At 39.9% G+C, this 18,614-nt stretch overlaps 1 protein-coding gene and 2 pseudogenes across 2 annotated transcripts; 2 read left to right on the top strand and 1 right to left on the bottom strand.

The window, feature by feature from the left end:
* Nucleotides 1–1,290: 1,290 nt before the first annotated feature.
* Nucleotides 1,291–4,552, bottom strand: LOC106928567 (uncharacterized). 2 transcript variants are annotated; one of them, XM_088015718.1, is made up of 3 exons: nucleotides 4,467–4,552; nucleotides 3,848–4,015; nucleotides 1,291–1,965 (listed from the first exon to the last, which is right to left on the bottom strand). In XM_088015718.1, the coding sequence occupies exons 2-3, from the start codon at nucleotides 3,915–3,917 to the stop codon at nucleotides 1,532–1,534; spliced, it is 504 nt and encodes a 167-aa protein (XP_087871844.1). In that variant the 5' UTR covers nucleotides 3,918–4,015; nucleotides 4,467–4,552; the 3' UTR covers nucleotides 1,291–1,531. The 2 variants fall into 2 exon arrangements, with proteins under 2 accessions (XP_087871844.1, XP_087871845.1); XM_088015719.1 differs by lacking the exon at nucleotides 4,467–4,552 and having other exon boundaries at nucleotides 3,848–4,088.
* A 2,696-nt stretch (nucleotides 4,553–7,248) lies between these two features.
* On the top strand, nucleotides 7,249–9,056 carry LOC106912237 (E3 SUMO-protein ligase ZBED1-like; annotated as a pseudogene).
* LOC148154404 (zinc finger BED domain-containing protein 4-like) lies at nucleotides 9,056–9,774 on the top strand (annotated as a pseudogene).
* The last annotated feature ends 8,840 nt before the right edge of the window (nucleotides 9,775–18,614 follow it).

An 18,614-nucleotide genomic window follows, 5' to 3' on the forward strand; every position in this document is an offset into this window, starting at 1 on the left:
AAAATCAGTGGTGAGAGCAACACTTTGTGCTGTTGGTGGAGCTCCGAGCTCAGCGCAGCTCAGTGGTTGTGATTATTGGGAAAGTTAAACTTTGAAGTGCATTAAATCACTGAAGCCCTGAAATGAACTCTGCATCATCTGATTTTACATCCTTTTATCTTCTGCTTTTTCTGGACGATAAACTCTTCAGTCTGGTGTTTTGGTCTCAACTGGCTGTTTTTGAAGAACAATTTTGTTTCCAGCCTTCATGATTCATTATTTAATGTTGTTGTTTGTTTATTCTGGATATTTAAAATGTCTTCCAGTTCCAGTGTTAAATGCTCATTAGAAATGAGTTTATTGATCCTTATGAACTAGTTTTCAGACTAATCAGATGAACACAGATACATTTACACATTTACACATTTACCTTATGTCCAAGTAAAATATGTTATTTCACTAATGGAATTTATTAACTCATGTTATTTGTTTTCATTGAAACTAATTACAATTTACAAATTGTAATTAGATTACAATAACTACAGTTTATAATTAGCAATTTATAAAATGATAAATATCACTAAAACATTTGACTCATGGAGTTAATCTAAGCAATGGATGTTATTATAAACACATTATTACTATTAAATGTTAAAACATCACCTTCATGTGTAAACTCAGAATAAGCTTTAAGCTCATTCAGGTGTGTTAAAGCAATGATGTAGAACAATCTGCTGTGTGAGATTAAAGTTAACATTTAATTAAAAATTAGTCTCAGCGCCCCCTGCAGGATGAAGCTGCAGGATCAACCTGTGGCTGCAGCGGCTCACTGCAGTCCAGCGGTCAGAGGCAGCAGGACCAGCAGGCCCACTGGCAGGACGACGTTGGGTCTCAGGCCGTCTCCTCCGTGGCTGGTCTTGGCTGCAGAGAGGAGCCAGCAGACGGGACAGGTTTACATCCAAACACTGGAAACGCTGATGTGACTGAAGCAGAGGACAGACTCAGCTCTGAAACAGAGACGTCCTGCTCCGTCCTCAGCTTCCTGTCCAGATCTGCCACACATTTCATCCACAGGAACAAAATCAGCTCCCGTCAGTTACAGCAGTAACCTGTCTGTTCTGAATATTTACAGAATATTATAAATATACTCCAGCACTGAATGATTTCTGTACTTAGGATCACTTACCAGAATATCTCTAGGATATTATATTTTACATTTGTTGTTGGCTCACTAATTTGAGCACCTTTTGTTGATTTATTTTTTGTTCTTTAATAAAGTTACGAACATTTTAAGCCAATCAGAGGAGGACCTGCTGGTCTCAGCCTCCTGGCGGTTTTCAGTTTGTGTCCTAAAGCACGAACAGTTCAGAAACAATATGAAATGGGAAAAAAGTTATTAATTAACTGATTAAGTCGTGTTTTAGATTTTCTTGAAAAACTAATCAGTCTCGGCTGATTAGTGGGTGAACTCACTGCTGCACAGTGAACCCGTTTTTTACAGCAGACAGCCGCTCCCCTCTCTTGCAGGTACTGCGTACCCCCGCTAAATCTTTTAGGGGTACGCAGTACCCTGCCGTACCCGCCTACTTTCACCCCTGGTTCTGATACATAAAGACTGACCTTCCACTGTCAGCACAACGATGCTGACTGGGTCACTTTTCAGAGCGGAGCGGGCGCCGGTGCCTGTCGCAGCTTCGCCTGTCGCGCCTGCTCCCAGCTCAGCTCTGCACTCATACTTTCCAACGTCTTTGTCCACCACTTTCTTCAGCACCAGAGACAGGTCTCCTTTCTCTGCGTCTAGCAGAGACGTGCGGCCCTTATAGGCTTCCAGCTGACTTGCATCCACCTTCTTGTCCTTGTAGAGAAGAACCGGCGCCGAGGTCTGGTCGGGTCTGCTCCACTCTGCCTGGACAACAGCTTTGTCCCCAGCAGTTTTACAGGGCAGAATGACGTCTGCTCCAGCTTTAGCTTTGATTGGGACCGGATCTGCAGGAGGGGAACAACACAGAGGTCAGAGGTCACACCTCGAAGCATTAATTAATGATGTACTTTCTGAAACTGGCCTGATATCATAACAAATAGCATCAATAACATGTTGGTGGTGTGGCTGTGTTTTTGGGGATTTTGCAAACAATTATTTTATTGATCAAGTACTCAACGAAAAAGTTTGATCAAGTAAAATATTGGTAATTGCTGCCATAACATCAGTATTAAAATTGGATATCAACATCAGCTCAAATTTTCATGTTTGTGCTTCCCTACAAAGAAAAGACCCTCATTGGCTGATCGGACGCAGGAAATATGGCGGCCATCTTGGAGAGGTCGTCTATCCTACTTGGCTAAACCAAAACAGCAGAAGAAGTCAGATATGTTTGTTCGGATTGACAGACTGTTGGCGTGAGACAACATTTCACAAGTAAGATGTACATATTACCGTTTATATTTTGTGATTAGAATATTACTACATTGTATTTATGTCCAGTGGCAAAGTAAAGCTAATATTAGCTATAGTGCTGCTCGGTGTAACATCGGGGTTCAGCCTGCACGATGAAGGCCAAACAAGGTTTTGACCATCTTAAAAAGTTTTAATTATTTCCTGGCATTGATTCAGATTATCTGACACAAGAGCCGACCTTAGAAATAAAACATTATATGTTATTACAAATATACTATATAACATTCATCATCGGTTTACTCGGGTGGCAAAGACTATTATTTATATCTAATTCTTTCACTCTATAAAATGTAAGATACCTCAAAAAGCTCCGGTTTTAATTTTGAAGGTTTCCTAGAGACAATATGAGGAAGAAGTGGGGAATGTCTTTAAGAAGAGACGGATTCACTGCACAGGATGAATCTCAGATGCTGAATTTTTATTATTATTATAAAGTTTATTTGATAGGGACAGACACACATCGACATAGACCAGAGGTTCCCAAACTGTGGGGTGCGTCCCATAGGGGGGGCGCCGTGCCATTGCAGAGGGGGCGTGGGAAGCCATCCATTTTCTTTACACCCTTGTCCCTTAGAGGGATCGGGAGGGGTGCTGGTGCCTCTCCAGCTAACGTTCAGGGCGAGAGGCGGGGTCACCCTGGACAGGTCGCCAGTCTATGCAGGGCAACACACCTGTGCGGCAGCGAAGGAGAGCTGCTGCTGCTGTGCAGAGCTACACAGGTGTGTTAGAATCACGGCAGCAAACCAGCAAAATGCAAAGAACTTTTCACAGTTTTTCCCCCAAACTAACCGACTGTTTAGTAAAGCTGGTGGATGCAGGTAAAGTTAGCTAAAAGATGACGAGCTAATATCAATACAGCACCTTATGCGCCACTTTCATTTTCAACATGAAAGTGGCGCATTAAGGCTGGGGTTCATTTCCGGTTCGTCGGAAATGAATAAACAGGAAATTCTTTGCAGATATCAGAAGCAGTCTTATAATTTATGAAGTTTTGCTATCTTCGCATTTCCAACATTGTCGAGCTCTTTCTAATTTGTGGCAATTACTGACAATTTTGTGCAGGAAACATAAAATTCTGCAGGCAACTGTTTGGACACCTCAAAGGGGCTTCCACGTCATTCTTAATTCAGAGATCTAAAATTGTAATTTTGACTAGTCATAATTGTGTTGAAGATATCTTAAATCGTAATTACGGATATGTTTCCCGTCAAATGACAGATCCAGTGACGTCATTTGACTAGTCAAAATGCATTTTCAGATATCTGGAATGTAATTACGGATTGTCAGACGAAACCGAATTTATGTTAAAACGGCTTGCGCCTGCCAAACAGACCGACCGGTCCAAGATGGCGGCCCTAAGTGACGTCAGCGACAACAGGCAAGAGCGTTTCTATGGGAACAGCTGAATCTCACCTGGAGCAGTGACAAACTCCCAGAAGACCACAGACAGCAGGAATAGAGACGCCGTCAGAGAAGAAACCATGTCCTCGTTGCGTCGATCTCTCCGTCTAAAATTTAGATTCCTGCGACGTTTCTAAGTAGAAAATATCTCCAGGAAACACCAAAAAACCTGAAGTTTAACTGAAAACACAGCAGTCAGTTAGAATTGCGGAGAAAGTATGATAAATAAAGTAAACGACAGTGACCTGCACAGGCGGGAAAATGTGGAGGTGGAGCTAGCTTAGGGCTCCTGCTTCTTCTTCGTTTTTTACTTTTAGGTTTTGTTTGCAGTTTAGCAAAAACACTTTAGCAGCGCATTACCGCCACAGGTTATTTGGTAACCGAAATACAACGGAACATTTTTATAATTGAAATACAACAGAAGGAAAAAAATACATAATTGTCCAGTACGTTCATCTCAATTCTACACTGAGAAGGTCTTTATAACTGAAATGTAACGGAAGAAAATATACATTAACAGCCGATACGCATATATTAATGGTACACTCAAATATTATGTAAAAATATATGGATCAAAGAAAACACAACAGCCGCACGTATTTCTGAGTCATCCTAAAACATAAATACTTACAAAGACAAACGTTTTCCAAGCTACGAATCGTATAATGTACGTTCAATGTTCACAACCCGTTTACTTTCTGCTGACCAAACTACTGTTGACAAGGTTACTGAGAGAAGGACATCACAGATAGTTTGGTCCTAAGAACGCTCACTCGGTCATGTTTCTAAAAGTACAACACATTTTACGGTTATTTGTGTAATTACAAGACTTTGCAGGACATCGTGTTATTGTAGACTTAATAGGTAACATTATAATTACATTATTTTATGAATGATAGGTTTTGTGGGTGGTATGTCTGAGGCATGAAGCTCCAGAGCTGAAAGTAAGACCCAATGTTATGCCATTCGGTCAAGTACTGCAGGGGTAAAGGGGTGAAAAGTGAAGACAATTCCAGGGGCCCTGACCAGCAGGGGGCCCTCCACAATTTAGTTATTTGTATTTTGTTCATAGAAATACAATAAAAAATCGGGATCCTGTCAAATACAAAATTAATTATATTGTATTTTCAAAGATTGCTTTTAACAGTAAACATTTAATGTTACTCCTCCCAGACTAAAAAACACACATCTGTTTTTGCCCTGAACCCCCCTGGATCTGCATGAAATGGTTCGTTCCAGCTACAGTCGGTAGAAGCTGCAGCTCAGTACAGCGGCGACTGAAGCAGTTACTATGCTGCTCAGAAAAGTTATAAAATCAGATTTTCAAAACTAAAATAGAGGGGGAGAGAGAGAGAAAAAGGCAAGAGTGTTAATTTATAACCCAGTTTTTCTCCAAGAGAGGTGAGCAGACTGTGTGAGATTATCAACCATTTAGCTTAATTAGCTTAGCTACAGATTACTGTTTGCCTCCTTTTCACTAGCATTTAATGAATTAAGGAAAAAAATTATCAGCATATTCATACATTTAACTTGTTCCCTGTACCTTTAACCACTTAATAGATGAGTCAGTCAGCAGCAGCTCTAACCCACGTCCCTCCCGACCCATTCTCTCCTGAGTGAAATTAAAGCTGCAACTTTTTAATAAATAATTTTTTCACATATTTTTTAAAACTGTCATTACGTTGTGACAGTATGATATGAGAGGTAATCTATTTCCTCTGCTTTCTCCCAGGGTTGTCTAGAAACAACCAGTCAGTGGCAGGAGAGTTTCAGTGCTGTCAATCACAACCTCATGTGGTGCTACTCATCCTTCCTCCCCTCGCTCTGTGCTATTCTGCAACTAGCATAACACAGAGCTGTGCAGATTCAAACTGTGAATGCTCAGTTTAGTTTGTATAGCTACCAATGATGGCAGATAAACGGTTTCTTGTAAAGATAAGTTGTTTCTCCCTAAATTAGCACATTTAGCAGTGAGTGAATGAGGCTAATTGACAGCGCTAAGACCCTCCTCCTGGTTCTGATTGGTTGTTTTCATCAGAACGGTGCATTACTTTAACCAGTAATAGTAATTCATGGAGGAGATTGATTGTTTTCACACATTATCTGTCTCATAACAAACTGACATGGTGACAGCTTTAATAAATATGGAGAAAACATATTTTTTATTAAAGTTGTACTGCGGCTTGAATAAAATGCAACTACTTAGCATTTTTAGAAGTCTGGAATGCTTTATGTGAACTTTGCATGTTGCTTTTGACTATTGCTAATGGGGAGACATTTCAGTATCTAAAACTAATAGAAAAATTTAAGCAACCTACTTGCATACTGGATGTGGACTGTTGGGTGTTAAATTCATGAGCAGTAAATATTGTGCTAATTATCAGTATTGGACCAAAGAAAGCAAGGCTTTAAAATTAAGATGCTTTTTATGGGTCAAATAGACTCAAATAATTGTAACAGCAGCTGCACAGGGGGCCCAATCTAATTTTTTGTCAGGGGGCCCAAGATTCCTGGCGGCGCCCCTCGTTCAATGGCTCCAACAGGAAGCAGAACATAACTCAGAGACCCACTTCCTGTTAGAGCTGCTGTATGAAACTTTTAGCAACAATGTGTTTGTTTTCTCAGATTTATTAAGTGTCACCATTGTGTGACAGTTTAACATAAGACTGACAATCTGTGAAGAAATCTGTACTGTGTACTTCACTTTTTAGCATTCACTAACTTAAATAGCCTGTAAAGAATCTTTTAGCCAAACATTCACACCACTTGTTTAAGGATCAACACAGGATGATGAGAATCAAGTTATCCAATGTTCTATTTATTAAACAGAATGTTAGTTATTTTCTGACCTCTCCTGACTGATCAGAGGATCTCTGCAGCTCCGGATGATGGAAAATGACTGAATGCTTTAGGAAACTGTCATAATGGGTTCAAGTCTTTTCACCCACATGCAAGAACACAACCAGGAGAACAGATGAAAAAAAGGAGCAAAGTTTATTTTAAATAATTGAACAGGTTGAATGGTGGCTCAGATCCAGGGGAAGTGGGGAAAGGGAAACCAGGACTGCCAACGAGAGTAAATGGTTAGTGATGCGTTCAAGGGACGTAGAATAATACAAACAGGAGAACTGAGATGGATCCTACTTGGGTTCCAGACGAGTCTGGCTAAGGGGAAGGTGAACAGCAAAACCAGGGTTAATTTTCCGTGTTGGCTTGGGTGTGATGGTCCAAGGCTCCAAAGGTAGACCTGATACGGAGGATCTTGAATGAGGCGGTAGCGGCTGCGTTGGAGGGCGGACAGGCAGGTTCTGACAGTGGAGAATGAGCTGACGGCCAACTGTGGTCCAGGATCAGTGTTGAGCCTTCAGGGAGATGAATCAGCAGAGGGCTCGTGCATCCGGTAGGTAAAACCTATGGCGTCACGAGGAGGACTCACAGAGGAATCCAGGAAATGGAGCTTTCACAAGGAGCCCTCTCCTTGTGAAAGGCCAGTGAGCCGTGCTTCTTACCCATTTAAAGTTTGAGAATAGGTTGAGATCGTTTCGGCCCCAAGACCTCTAATCATTCGCTTTACAAGATAAACTGCTGCGAGAAGTCAATAGGAACTAGTGATGGGCTATCTGAAGCGAGGCTTCGAGGCGTGTACCGAGTAAAAAAGGGGCGTGGCCGATGAAGCCCCGCTTTGGAGCTTGTGTCACATTGAGCAAAATCACGTGATCAGCAACAAACGAGGCCTCGCATTGCATCTGCCACGTCATTGCTTCATTTTGCGTATCGTTTTTCAAAGTAAAAGCGCTATGAACCCTGTTGCTTCATGGGTTGTAGTAGGTGGTTTGGTGGCGCGTCAGCAGAGCCGTTTTCATCACCACTGGTTGAAACGGAGCCGTCAAAAAAGAGAGAAACCTCTCAGATCTGGGATTATTTTGAGATGACAGATCACAATAAGGTTTGTACAATGTTTGCACAAGATCTGACTACATTTGCATCATTAATAGCAACTTTGTGTGAACTTCGCCATCTTTTTATTTCAGGTGAAATGTTTGCTGTGTGACAGGGTGTTGGTCTACAACAACAACACATCATCAATGATTAGGCATTACAGGGCCCTACATGAAAATAAGTACACTTTAAACACAGGAGACACCAGCCAGAGTATGACAATGTTTTATGTGTTTAAAATTATTTCATTCATATATCTATCAGTATAATATTGTCATTTCAAGTGTTTTATACTTGAAAGTGTCTTACAGATTCCAGGAAGCATGTGCTAGATGAGGCTGTGGTAAACTTGATTGTAAAGGATTCCCAACCCTTTTCAGTAGTGGAGGATGAGGGAGCTCATTCATTTGCTGGATCCAACCTATGTTCTTCCTACCAGAAAGGTTTATATGTGTCAAAAATACCAGCTAATGTGGTAAATGGAAATCATTTCAGTTATTTAAATGCATTATTTTGCTTTTCATTTCAGGCATTAAAAAGGATGGTGGAAGAGAAATACTACAAAAGAAAAAGCCAAAGAAGACATCCAAAAGGTGTCTGCCGTCAGCCTGACCGCAGATATGTGGACGTCCATCAATATGGAGGCTTACCTGGCCCATAACATGCCACTTCATTGATCCCAATGACAAACTGGGCATTGCATTAATTGGAGTGGAGCATTTCCTTTCCACTCACACATCTGAGAATCTGGTCAGGGTGGTGCATAATCACATGGCGGAGTGGGGAATTACTGATAAGGTGAACTGTCTGGTGACTGATGCCGCAGCTAACATGATTGCATGTGCTAAGGTAATAAAGTCCAGGCACTCCATTTGCATTGCTCATGGTCTGAATTTATTAGTCCGAAAATCATTTGACCAGATCCCTGCCCTCTGTGACATCCGCGCAAAGGCTAAAATAATTGTGGCATATTTTCACTCAAGCACCACAGGTAAAGAAAAGCTAGAAGGGATTCAAATACAGATGGGAAGACAGTTGCAAAAGCTCATAATTGATGTGAACACATCCTGGAACAGCACCTACCTCATGTTGGAACATCTGTTTCAACAAAAAGAACCTGTGGCTGCGGCCCTCACAGCACTCAAAACTGATATAATCCCTCTGACTTCTCAGGATTATGAGATAAATGAGGAATCGTTACCGGTGTTGTTCCCATTTTTCCAAGCAACTTCAGAGCTCTCTGAAGAGAAAAGGGTGTCAATATCCAAGGTTATACCTTTAATGAACATGCTACACCATGCAGTGCTTACAAAGATGGCAAATATAAAAAGTTATGTTCCAAGACTTCTGTCTGAAAACCTATTGAGGCGTGTCAAAGAACAAATTGCAAAAATTGAATCATTAAGTGTCATGACAATGGCCACATTGCTGGACCCTAGGTTCAAAACTCTTGGTTTTGTCAGTCAAAGCAAGGCACAAGATCCAGTACGGCGGCTGAAAGCAAAATGTTCTGCACTAATTGCAAACAATGAAGGTAACCAGCTGCAGGATTCAGCAGATGCAGGAGAAGGCACCAGCAAATCTTGTGAGTTTTCTTTTTTATTTTCTTGTGACATTTGTACTACTGTATTTCAGTTGTTGGTGTGTTTTATCTGTAATGATTTTTTTGTTATTTATAGGTGAACTGTGGTCTCTGTTAGATTCTGCAGTGGACCAGAAGAGGCGTAGCTCTAATGCCACAGCAGATGCCATTGTTGAAGTGGAGCCGAAATGAACCTAAGGAGACGTGAAGATCCATTGGAGTATTGGCACACACACAAACATGTGCATCCCCATTTGTACCGTATGGCACTGAAGTTCCTCTGTTCACCTGCATCATCAGTGCCTTGTGAACGAGTTTTTTCCAAGGCGGGGGAGGTCACCTGCCGACGAAGAAACCGTCTAAAACCTGAAACAGTGAAAAAAGTCCTGTTCCTAAATAAAAACAATTAACCCTAAAATCTGAACAGTTCTTAATTATTTTTGTTTGATCAGGAGATACATCAGATTCACCCATCAAAAACAGACTAAAAACCATTGGAAGAGGCAAACTTTATTTGGACTGTTAAAAACCAGGACTACAACTCCCAAGACGAGATTATTTTAAACAAATTCTGTTTTTCAGGAAGCAAGTTTTTCACTCAAAGTATTCAGTCTGCCTCAACAATCACTCAATTCCCAATACAGCAAACAACATATCTTCATTGTCAAATAAGTCCATGACATAAAAGAAAACCCAACACAACCAGTGATGGTTAAGGATTAGATGGCTACAAATTATTTTAATAATTAAAACATGACAATTAAATGTGATTTAATTTATTATCCTGTTACTAAACATGAGTTTGATGAAAACTTTGTGACATTGCATTTACAATTTTTTTAAAAGTATGATCCAACTGAGTGACAAGGCTGTTAGAGTTTCACCAGCAGATGTCACTAGTGAGTGATGAATGAAGCATCGAGTAATGAACCTTTATGCAAAGCAAAGGGCTGGAAAGCTTCATGAGGCTTCGTTTGCCCATCACTAATAGGAACCACCTGAAGAAAGGTAACGACAAGGAGGATTACTAAGAGAATTCAAATCGCAGACAGAGTGAACGTGGACACTGGTTTCCAAAACAGGCAAACACTCAGGCGTTGAAGTGTCGGCCATCAGCTCCGTATATGCGCCACCTAGGAGCTGTCAGAATCAGACACAGGTGTGTCTACGGGGTCGACAGCCGCGCTCTCCAGGGGTGCAGCCTCCAGGCGCCATCTGGTGGATCAGGAAGGAAGCAGCAGGCAACAAAAGGAAAACGAAACAAAAACAACCAGGTTCTCAACAGAAACACTTTATAATGACTTTGGCTCTGACTATGACGTCACATGTTTAATCTAATTCTTCTTCTTGACTTGCAGAACTTACTGAGTCTGAATCAGGACCAGGAGTCTGACCAGTCAGAGATCATCTCTACTGAGGATCTTGTGTATGGACTTGGATCCATACACAGGAGGTTTATTCTCTATTCTTTGGTTCATCCCAGTCACATTTAAGCCCAAACTTTGACCATTCTGATTTATTCAGCTGGAACCTTGTTGATGTGCTTTGGATCATTGTTCTGGAGCTTGAAAGTAAAAATTTCACAGCATTCTCTTTAAAAATGACCCAAAACAATCACCAGTCAAACTGGTTTTACATACCAGTAATGCAAAACTGAGTCAGCTGCTCCAAGAGATTGTTGATGTTTGTACAGATGTTCCCTCACTGCACAAAGGTTTTTCTAAGCTTTTATGCTTTTCTAAGCATGAAAGCCTCACAGAGATCTGTCACACTGTGATCAGCTGACAGACGTCACAGCTGAGCTCGGTCACTGTCAGCTGTCAATGACATATTCTGATGGCAAATTACATTTATTTTGTCTTAGTTTTGATCAAAGTGTTCATGTCAATAATTTTTACATTTACACCAACTACTGATTAAACCTGTCCTGTTTTCAATCGGAAGCAAACAGGATTAATTTAATTTGAAATTTAAATTTGCCAGGGGTGTGAGTGCTTATGTTTATTATAACAATAACTCAGTTTGTAAATCTTGAGTTGTTTCTGTTAACTGTAGTTAACATGTTTATTCTCACAAACTTCCTGTTTGCTTCAGGCTCCAGTTTGTGGTCCAAACTGGTTCCAGTGACATCAGTATGAACAGATTCCAGTTTGATGTTTTTCTGCTTTCAGGAACAAAAACTGCAGATTCAACATGCTGAGTTTCAACAGATCAGATGAAGAAAACTTTCTTTACTTTGACTCTGTTACAGCACAGTTTCACTTTTGTAGCTCCTCAGAGGTCTGGGTGTTGTCCGTCTTTATGTCCTAATCAAAGTCTGAAGATGTCTGGTGGATTTAAAGGAGCTTCATGTTGGATCAGATTCCAGTTTGTTGCTTGATGCAGATGTTGTTCTCTGTGTTTAGCAGGAAACAGTGACATTTGTTTACATGTTTACTGTAAGGTTAATGTATTGTTGTCACTGAACGCTCCACCTCTCAGCTCCACCTTTTTCCATGAAGCCGTCGAGGTGAGTCCTTTATTCAAACTGAGATTTTCTCTCAATTACAGATAGTTAGCCTAAATTGGAGTTTCTTTTTTATCCTACCAGAGCTCGAACAGAAATTATTAAATTTAAACTCTGTTCACTGTTGTTCTTCAGAGGATTAATTTGAACCAGAGTTAAACTGGTTGAGGTGCCATATGAGGAAATGGTTGTTTTGACTCCGTCACACTTGCCTGTTGTGCTTTCTGTCATCTTCTTCATGCTTGTTTCTGCCGGTAAGTTTTATCTTAGATATTAAGATGGAATAACATGTTTTCATGAGACATGATGGGATTCAACAATATTTGTGTTGAGTATAAGAGCTCTGGGATCAACCCAACCTTTTGTTGATTTATACGCATCACTCTCAACTCTTCCTCTTTGTATTCTGTGGCTGAAAGCAAACCATGTTGTACTTATCCTATGGAGAATATGTTATTTATTATAGATGAGGTTTTTAATTAAATCTGGAGGTAACCTAAACATTTCCACATCTCCCAAATAATGTGATTCAATTCTGCTTTATGATCTGATAATTGCAGTCAGTTTATTGAAGTCAAATGATCACATTTCCTTTTATGCCAACATGTATTTGGTATAAAAAGTCCAGCAGATCCTCCATTTCTTACACAGAGGATCTGGTCTAAACCAGCTGAAACTGCAGGAGTTTAAAGGTCCAATCAGCTGCTCTGCTGCTAGAAACATCAGGAAGTTAAAACTGATATGATTTTAGCTGGAAACCAGGGAACTTTATGAAAATGATACTCGATTGTTTTCTCATTCTAAAGGCAGAATACCGATAAGAACCGATAACAAATATTAAAATAAGAAAGGCTAGTTGATTACTGTGAAATATTGCCATAGGCAGCTTTTTCAAGAAGACCACAATAGGTAATTGTGTGCATTTTTTCAGAAGATGTATGAAGCACATTTAAAATAAGTTCTGCTATTTTTCTAAAACGTTGTCGATCCATGGATGTCCTGTTGAGCAAGTAGGATTTGACAAAAACATTTTTGCTCTATAAAGGCAGAGAAACGGTTGAGTTGTTTTGTAGTTTGATTTTATTATTATTATTATTATTATTATTATTATTATTATTATTATTATTATTATTATTATTATTATTATTATCATTATTATTATTATTATCATTATTATTATTATTATTGTGTGTTTTTTTTCTTTAGATCAGTCTTGTTCATGTGATTCCAGTTTGTGTTTATTTCTTGTGTTTAGTCATTTTTTAGTTATTCAACTTTTATTAGGTTTAGTTATTCCTCAGTTTTTGATTTATTTCCTGTTCCTCTGTGTTCTCTCCCTTTCCTCACACCTGCGCTCAGTCAGCTCATCAGGTCTTGTGTTCAGCGTTCCTCCTCCCCAGTATTTGAACGTTTCTCAGTCAATGCTCACCACTTCCCCCTGTAAACTTCCCTGTTTTACCCTGTGAATTCTCCTCGCCATGCTTCTAGTGTCTCCGGTTCCTGTTAGTATTTGACTGCGATCCAGAAGAAGCTGTAGCAAAGCAGAGAGCAAGGGGAGGGTGTGGGTAGCATGCACATGAGGGTAATTGACAATGCTAAGACACTCCTCCTGGCTCTGATTGGTTGTTTCTGACTGAGTTTTGTGTTTCGTACTTGGGAGCACTGGGAGAAGACCAAGAAAATCACTTTTTAAAATAGATTTGATAACTGGTGACAGCTTTAGCAAATATATATAAAGACACATTTACATGCTGCTGGTTTAAGCCTGGCGTCAAAGATGTGAAGATCTGGTTAATTAAATCAAAAAACAATAATTTTGTTTTTTATTTACTATAAATTGAAGTTTATTATTTTAAATATTCATACTTTAACTTTGACCTCTGACCTCTCTGTTCTGTCGTTCTCTCTCCTGCAGATCAGATCAGTATGACAGCTAAACCTGGAGACAACGTCACTCTGCCATGCAGAGCTGCTGAAAACGAAGCTCTTATAGCAGCCGAGTGGAGCAGAACTGATCTGGAGTCAGAGCCGCTTCTTCTCTGCAGGGACACCATTTTTCCAGAGGGTCAGTGTTCATGCTTTCAGGACCAGGTGTCCCTGCAGAGTCAGGGTCACGGAGACGTGTCCTTGATTCTGAAGAATGTGACGACCAACGATACGGGAACGTATGAGTGTCGAGTCGTTCAGATGATAAACGATCGCAGGAAGAGATCCAGTCTGGACATCCAACCCATCCGCATCTTTAAGCTGAGAGTTGAACCAGGTCAGTGTTTCGGTCCTGGATCTGGGGCCTCGTGCGTTAAAGAGAGCTCAGTTTTCACACTAAAAGTTGGCATACGGAAAAATTTAGAAAAAAAATCCGGATGTATAAAGGATGTATAGAGCAGCTGCTGGATCGCCTGTCGCCTCCATAAATACATGTTAATGTTAAATAAATACCCAGAAGTCTGCCACCACGTGAAGCAGTAACCATGGCAACGTCCTTGTTTGAAGCAGTATGAGTATTTAAAATAATAATTATTATACATTTTATTTAAAAGGTGCTTTCAGGACACATAATGTCACCTCTCAACATTAAAATACATTTTAAAGAAACAAATTAAATCCAAATAAAAAAATAAAGATTTTGTGCAAAATGGCTGCCTAAACAGCAGCAAAGCGTCCAGCTGGGATTTAAAGAGGGACAGAGAGTCTTTGAGTGGGAATGTGGACGTTTAAATAGTAGAATCATGAGTATAAGTTGTACATTTACAGAATAAAGATGCTTTATGTCCATAAGGTTCATTCACAAAGCAGGCGGCTCCACTGAAGGATGGACCGGTATCGGTACCGCTCGGCTCCTTCTTTAAGTTCTGCTCAGAGATCCAGGATGATCAGTCTGGATTAATCTAAATACTAATAAAGCATCACCAACAGAAGATCAATGTGATCTCTGATCAGTCCTCCCTCTGAACATTGATGATGTTCTCCATCAGAACCACAGGGCTCCTCAGGTAGCGGCTCACCTTCATGCAGCTACTGATACGTGTGATTGTCTCCACACCTTCATCACCTGAACAATAATCAAACCTGTTGATTATTTTTAATCAGCAGGTTTGAGTTAATTTCACAGAGACTGAATAAAGACAGAAAACTCAAATCCCCAGAGTCTCTTTCAGAAGCCACGACTTTCCTGAACTTTCCGTCTTAAAGAGAAACATGCAGCTTCCTTCATTTACTGTGAAAGACAGAAATAAGATTTATAACGTAAAGCTGTTTAATTAAACCAAATAACTAGACCTAATTGCAAATCCACCTTAAATGATTATTATTATCTGGGAATATAATTTATATCTAACGTAAAGGTAGTTTACTAAAGATGCTGTTGATGAGACTGTAGAAAGATCAGACTGATACTTTTCTGGTTCTGTTCTGCAGGGAAGAAGGACAAACGGAAGAAGGACGGAGGAAACAATGTTGGTGAAAAGCAGAAACAAGCTGAAAATGGTGGAAATGCTCTTCACACTGTTGGTGTTGTTCTATTTATTGCAATTGTTTTCATTACTGGATGTTTGTTCTTATACTGTTGCAGGGATCAGTTGCAAACAGCATTCCGAAATTTTCCCCGTCTCTTCCCTATCCCATTTCTTCCCAGAGGAAACTGAAAAAAAAGTTTTCTAGGGAATTACAACCAAAACCATGCGTTTTGCATAATTTACATGTATTTACTTAGCAGCTTCTTATTTGCATTTGCCTTAGTTTCCTTGTTAGTTGCTTTTCTGAGATCTAGAATAGTAAAGTTTAAGACAACAGAGCTTAAAATCTACAGATTCTAAATTGTATGTTTGAATCCAGCTAAACTGCTGCATGGCCTTAAATTGAGCTTCTTAGTTTGGGTGAAGTTGAAGTTTGCTCACCTGTGCAGTTATCATACTGAAAGTTTGCAGTAGGGAGAAATTCTGAAACAGAAAAATATCTGATGCATAAAACTGTATGTCACTGCACATGTTGCCTTTATAAGTCTGAATTTGTGATGAATCTTGTTTATTTATTTGCGTTAGGGTCTGATGACATGTTTCCATATTTTAAATACATCCTGCCATATATTGCTCATGTTTCTTTACATATATTTCATTTATGTTTACATATATTTTTCTATATAAAATACATTTAAATTGTAATAAATGATGGAAATGACACTGATCAGCTCTGACAGGAGTTCGTTTTTTTTATTGCATTTTTGCTTTTTGAACCTACATGTACTTGTATTATGAATCTATCCTGCTTCTATAGAGAAGACAAAAAACAGGAAGTGAACATTTAGTTATTGTGAGATCCAGTAGAAAGCTTTGAGGTAATTTTCTGCCTGATCTTTATGTTTTTCATCTTTTCTTCTCTGGTTCTGGAGACATTGTGTCTGGAAACATTAAGGATTAATATAAAACTTGGGAGGAGGGGTTGAAAACACAGTAGACTTTGTTGCAGACGTTTTCCAGCAGGGGGCGCCGTCACATTGCTTTTAAACCCGTCTTTGCAGCATCTTTGCAGGAACCATCATCTGTTCGCCCTCTGAGCCTCTCCAGGGGGTTCCAGGATAATCCAGGTGTGTTTTCCTGCTGAAGCCGATAAAATCATGACGCCGTTAACAGCCGGAGATTCTTCTGGTCATAGACCAGTTCTCCCAGAACGTTCTCACCCCAGAACCAATCAGGCTCTGGAGGAACTTCCTGTCTGCAGCTCAGCATCTTTATAATTTTATTCAGAAAGTTAAAATCCTACAAGGTTTCAGATCATTAAACAATATTCTGTCCTCAACATGAAAAGTAAATCAGGCTAAAGAGGAACCTGAACCACCAATCTAAGACCACACAGAGAGAAAACCTGGAAAAGTTTCAACATTTCAACCTTTTTCTGATTCCTGCTCCTGTGAGCTGATTGGTTCCTGTGTTTCAGGTGTTTTACTTATTTATAAATGTATAGCAGAAACGTTTCACCAGAGCAGAAACCAAAACATCTCCAGACGACACACACACACACACACACACACACACACACACACACACACACACACACACACACACACACACACACACACACACACACACACACACACACACACACACACACACACACACGGCCTCTTTGATGCGGCTCCTCAGATGTGTAAATGTTGCCCTGAATGGGCGAGCGAGCAGCAGGCGGAGCTGGAGAGAGAGGTTGAGCACCCATTCAATCAGAAACACTTCAAACACACACACGTTGTGTTATCTGTAATTAAAACCAGGCTGTGTTTGGGGCCCCCGGGGCCTTCCTGCATATTAATCAGCCTCTTTGTGGGAACGGGTCGCATCGGTTCTGATCATCTGAATCATCCCTCGTTGTTCCCCAAGCAGCTCGTTTTAATCCTGATAAACTCATTTCATTAACTGAACCAGGGCTGCAGCTAACATGTAAGATTCAAATAAATACATGAATTACATTTTAAATAAGAAAATAAACATTTTATCACCTAAAATGCAAAACACAACTCCTTCAGTGAACCTTTGATCATCTGTAGTAAACGACGGATCTGCAGATAAAATACCAACACGAGAAAAATTCATCAGTTTCATCAGAGTCGGATTAATCTGGGGATTAATTTATGGATTAACTGATTAATAACTGGATGTCACAGATTTTATTTACAGAATTAGAATCAGGTGAAGCTAAAGCTACGAGTTCTGGGGAGATTTACAGAAAAAACACAGTTTTTCATCTTAAATCCAAAATGTAGATTTTTTTGAACAATTATAACTTAATTCCTGCTCTGAGTGAATTTTTTCATTAAATAGCATTTCGTTAGTGTCTGTTTACTTAACGATTAATTGATGAGTAAATTAACTGATGATTATTTAATCTGATTAACTGTTTCATCTCTTTACCAAATTCTTCCTCCATCCGTCCAGCAGATGAAGTTCAGACCAAACAGCAGAATAATCTAACAAGATCCAACCAGCTGCAACGGCCTAGTCAAAGTCCAGACCTCAGAGGCCTTAACGACCTGAAGCTGCTGCTCTTAGTTTTATGTTTTTTCTATTATCTGTAACTAGATTAGTAAATAATAATGAAGAATTTATTCTGTTTTCTCCTCCTCCATCATTAATCTCTACAGGTGAGATAATGAGGAACTGCATGAAGCACGGCGGTGGACGTATGATGATGTGGGAGCAAAGGGGATTCAGTTTTATGGCTTTAAGAGACAAGCAGCCAGAAATCTGTTCAATTTATTAACTGATTTAATGTTTTAGTATCGGTTCAGTTTGACGTCTGAGGTTCTGAGAACCGGATGAAGGTTCTGGTTCTGTTCATTGGTTCTGGTTCTGTCTGTTGGTTCTGTTCATTGGTTCTGGTTCTGTCTGTTGGTTCTGGTTCTGTCTGTTGGTTCTGGTTCTGTTCATTGGTTCTGGTTCTGTCTGTTGGTTCTGTCTGTTGGTTCTGGTTCTGTCTGTTGGTTCTGGTTCTGTCTGTTGGTTCTGGTTCTGTTCATTGGTTCTGGTTCTGTCCTTCATCTGCCGCCTGCAGATCGTCTCCAGTTGTTTAAATTCACCAACAGATTTTCTGAGCAGGAGGATCCAACATGGCCGCCTCCTTTCTGCAGACTCTCTGCTTCATATTCTGATTTATTTCAGTTTAATTTAATTCATTTATTTCAGGATGAATAAATTTTCCTCCAGAGAAACTGAGCAGAAAAACGACGAGACGTTTGGTTTGAGATAAAAACACAGAAAACTTCA

The sequence above is a fragment of the Poecilia mexicana genome, unplaced genomic scaffold (assembly GCF_051168715.1).
Source record: "Poecilia mexicana isolate PSO_F unplaced genomic scaffold, ASM5116871v1 scaffold_18, whole genome shotgun sequence".
NCBI lineage: Eukaryota > Metazoa > Chordata > Actinopteri > Cyprinodontiformes > Poeciliidae > Poecilia > Poecilia mexicana.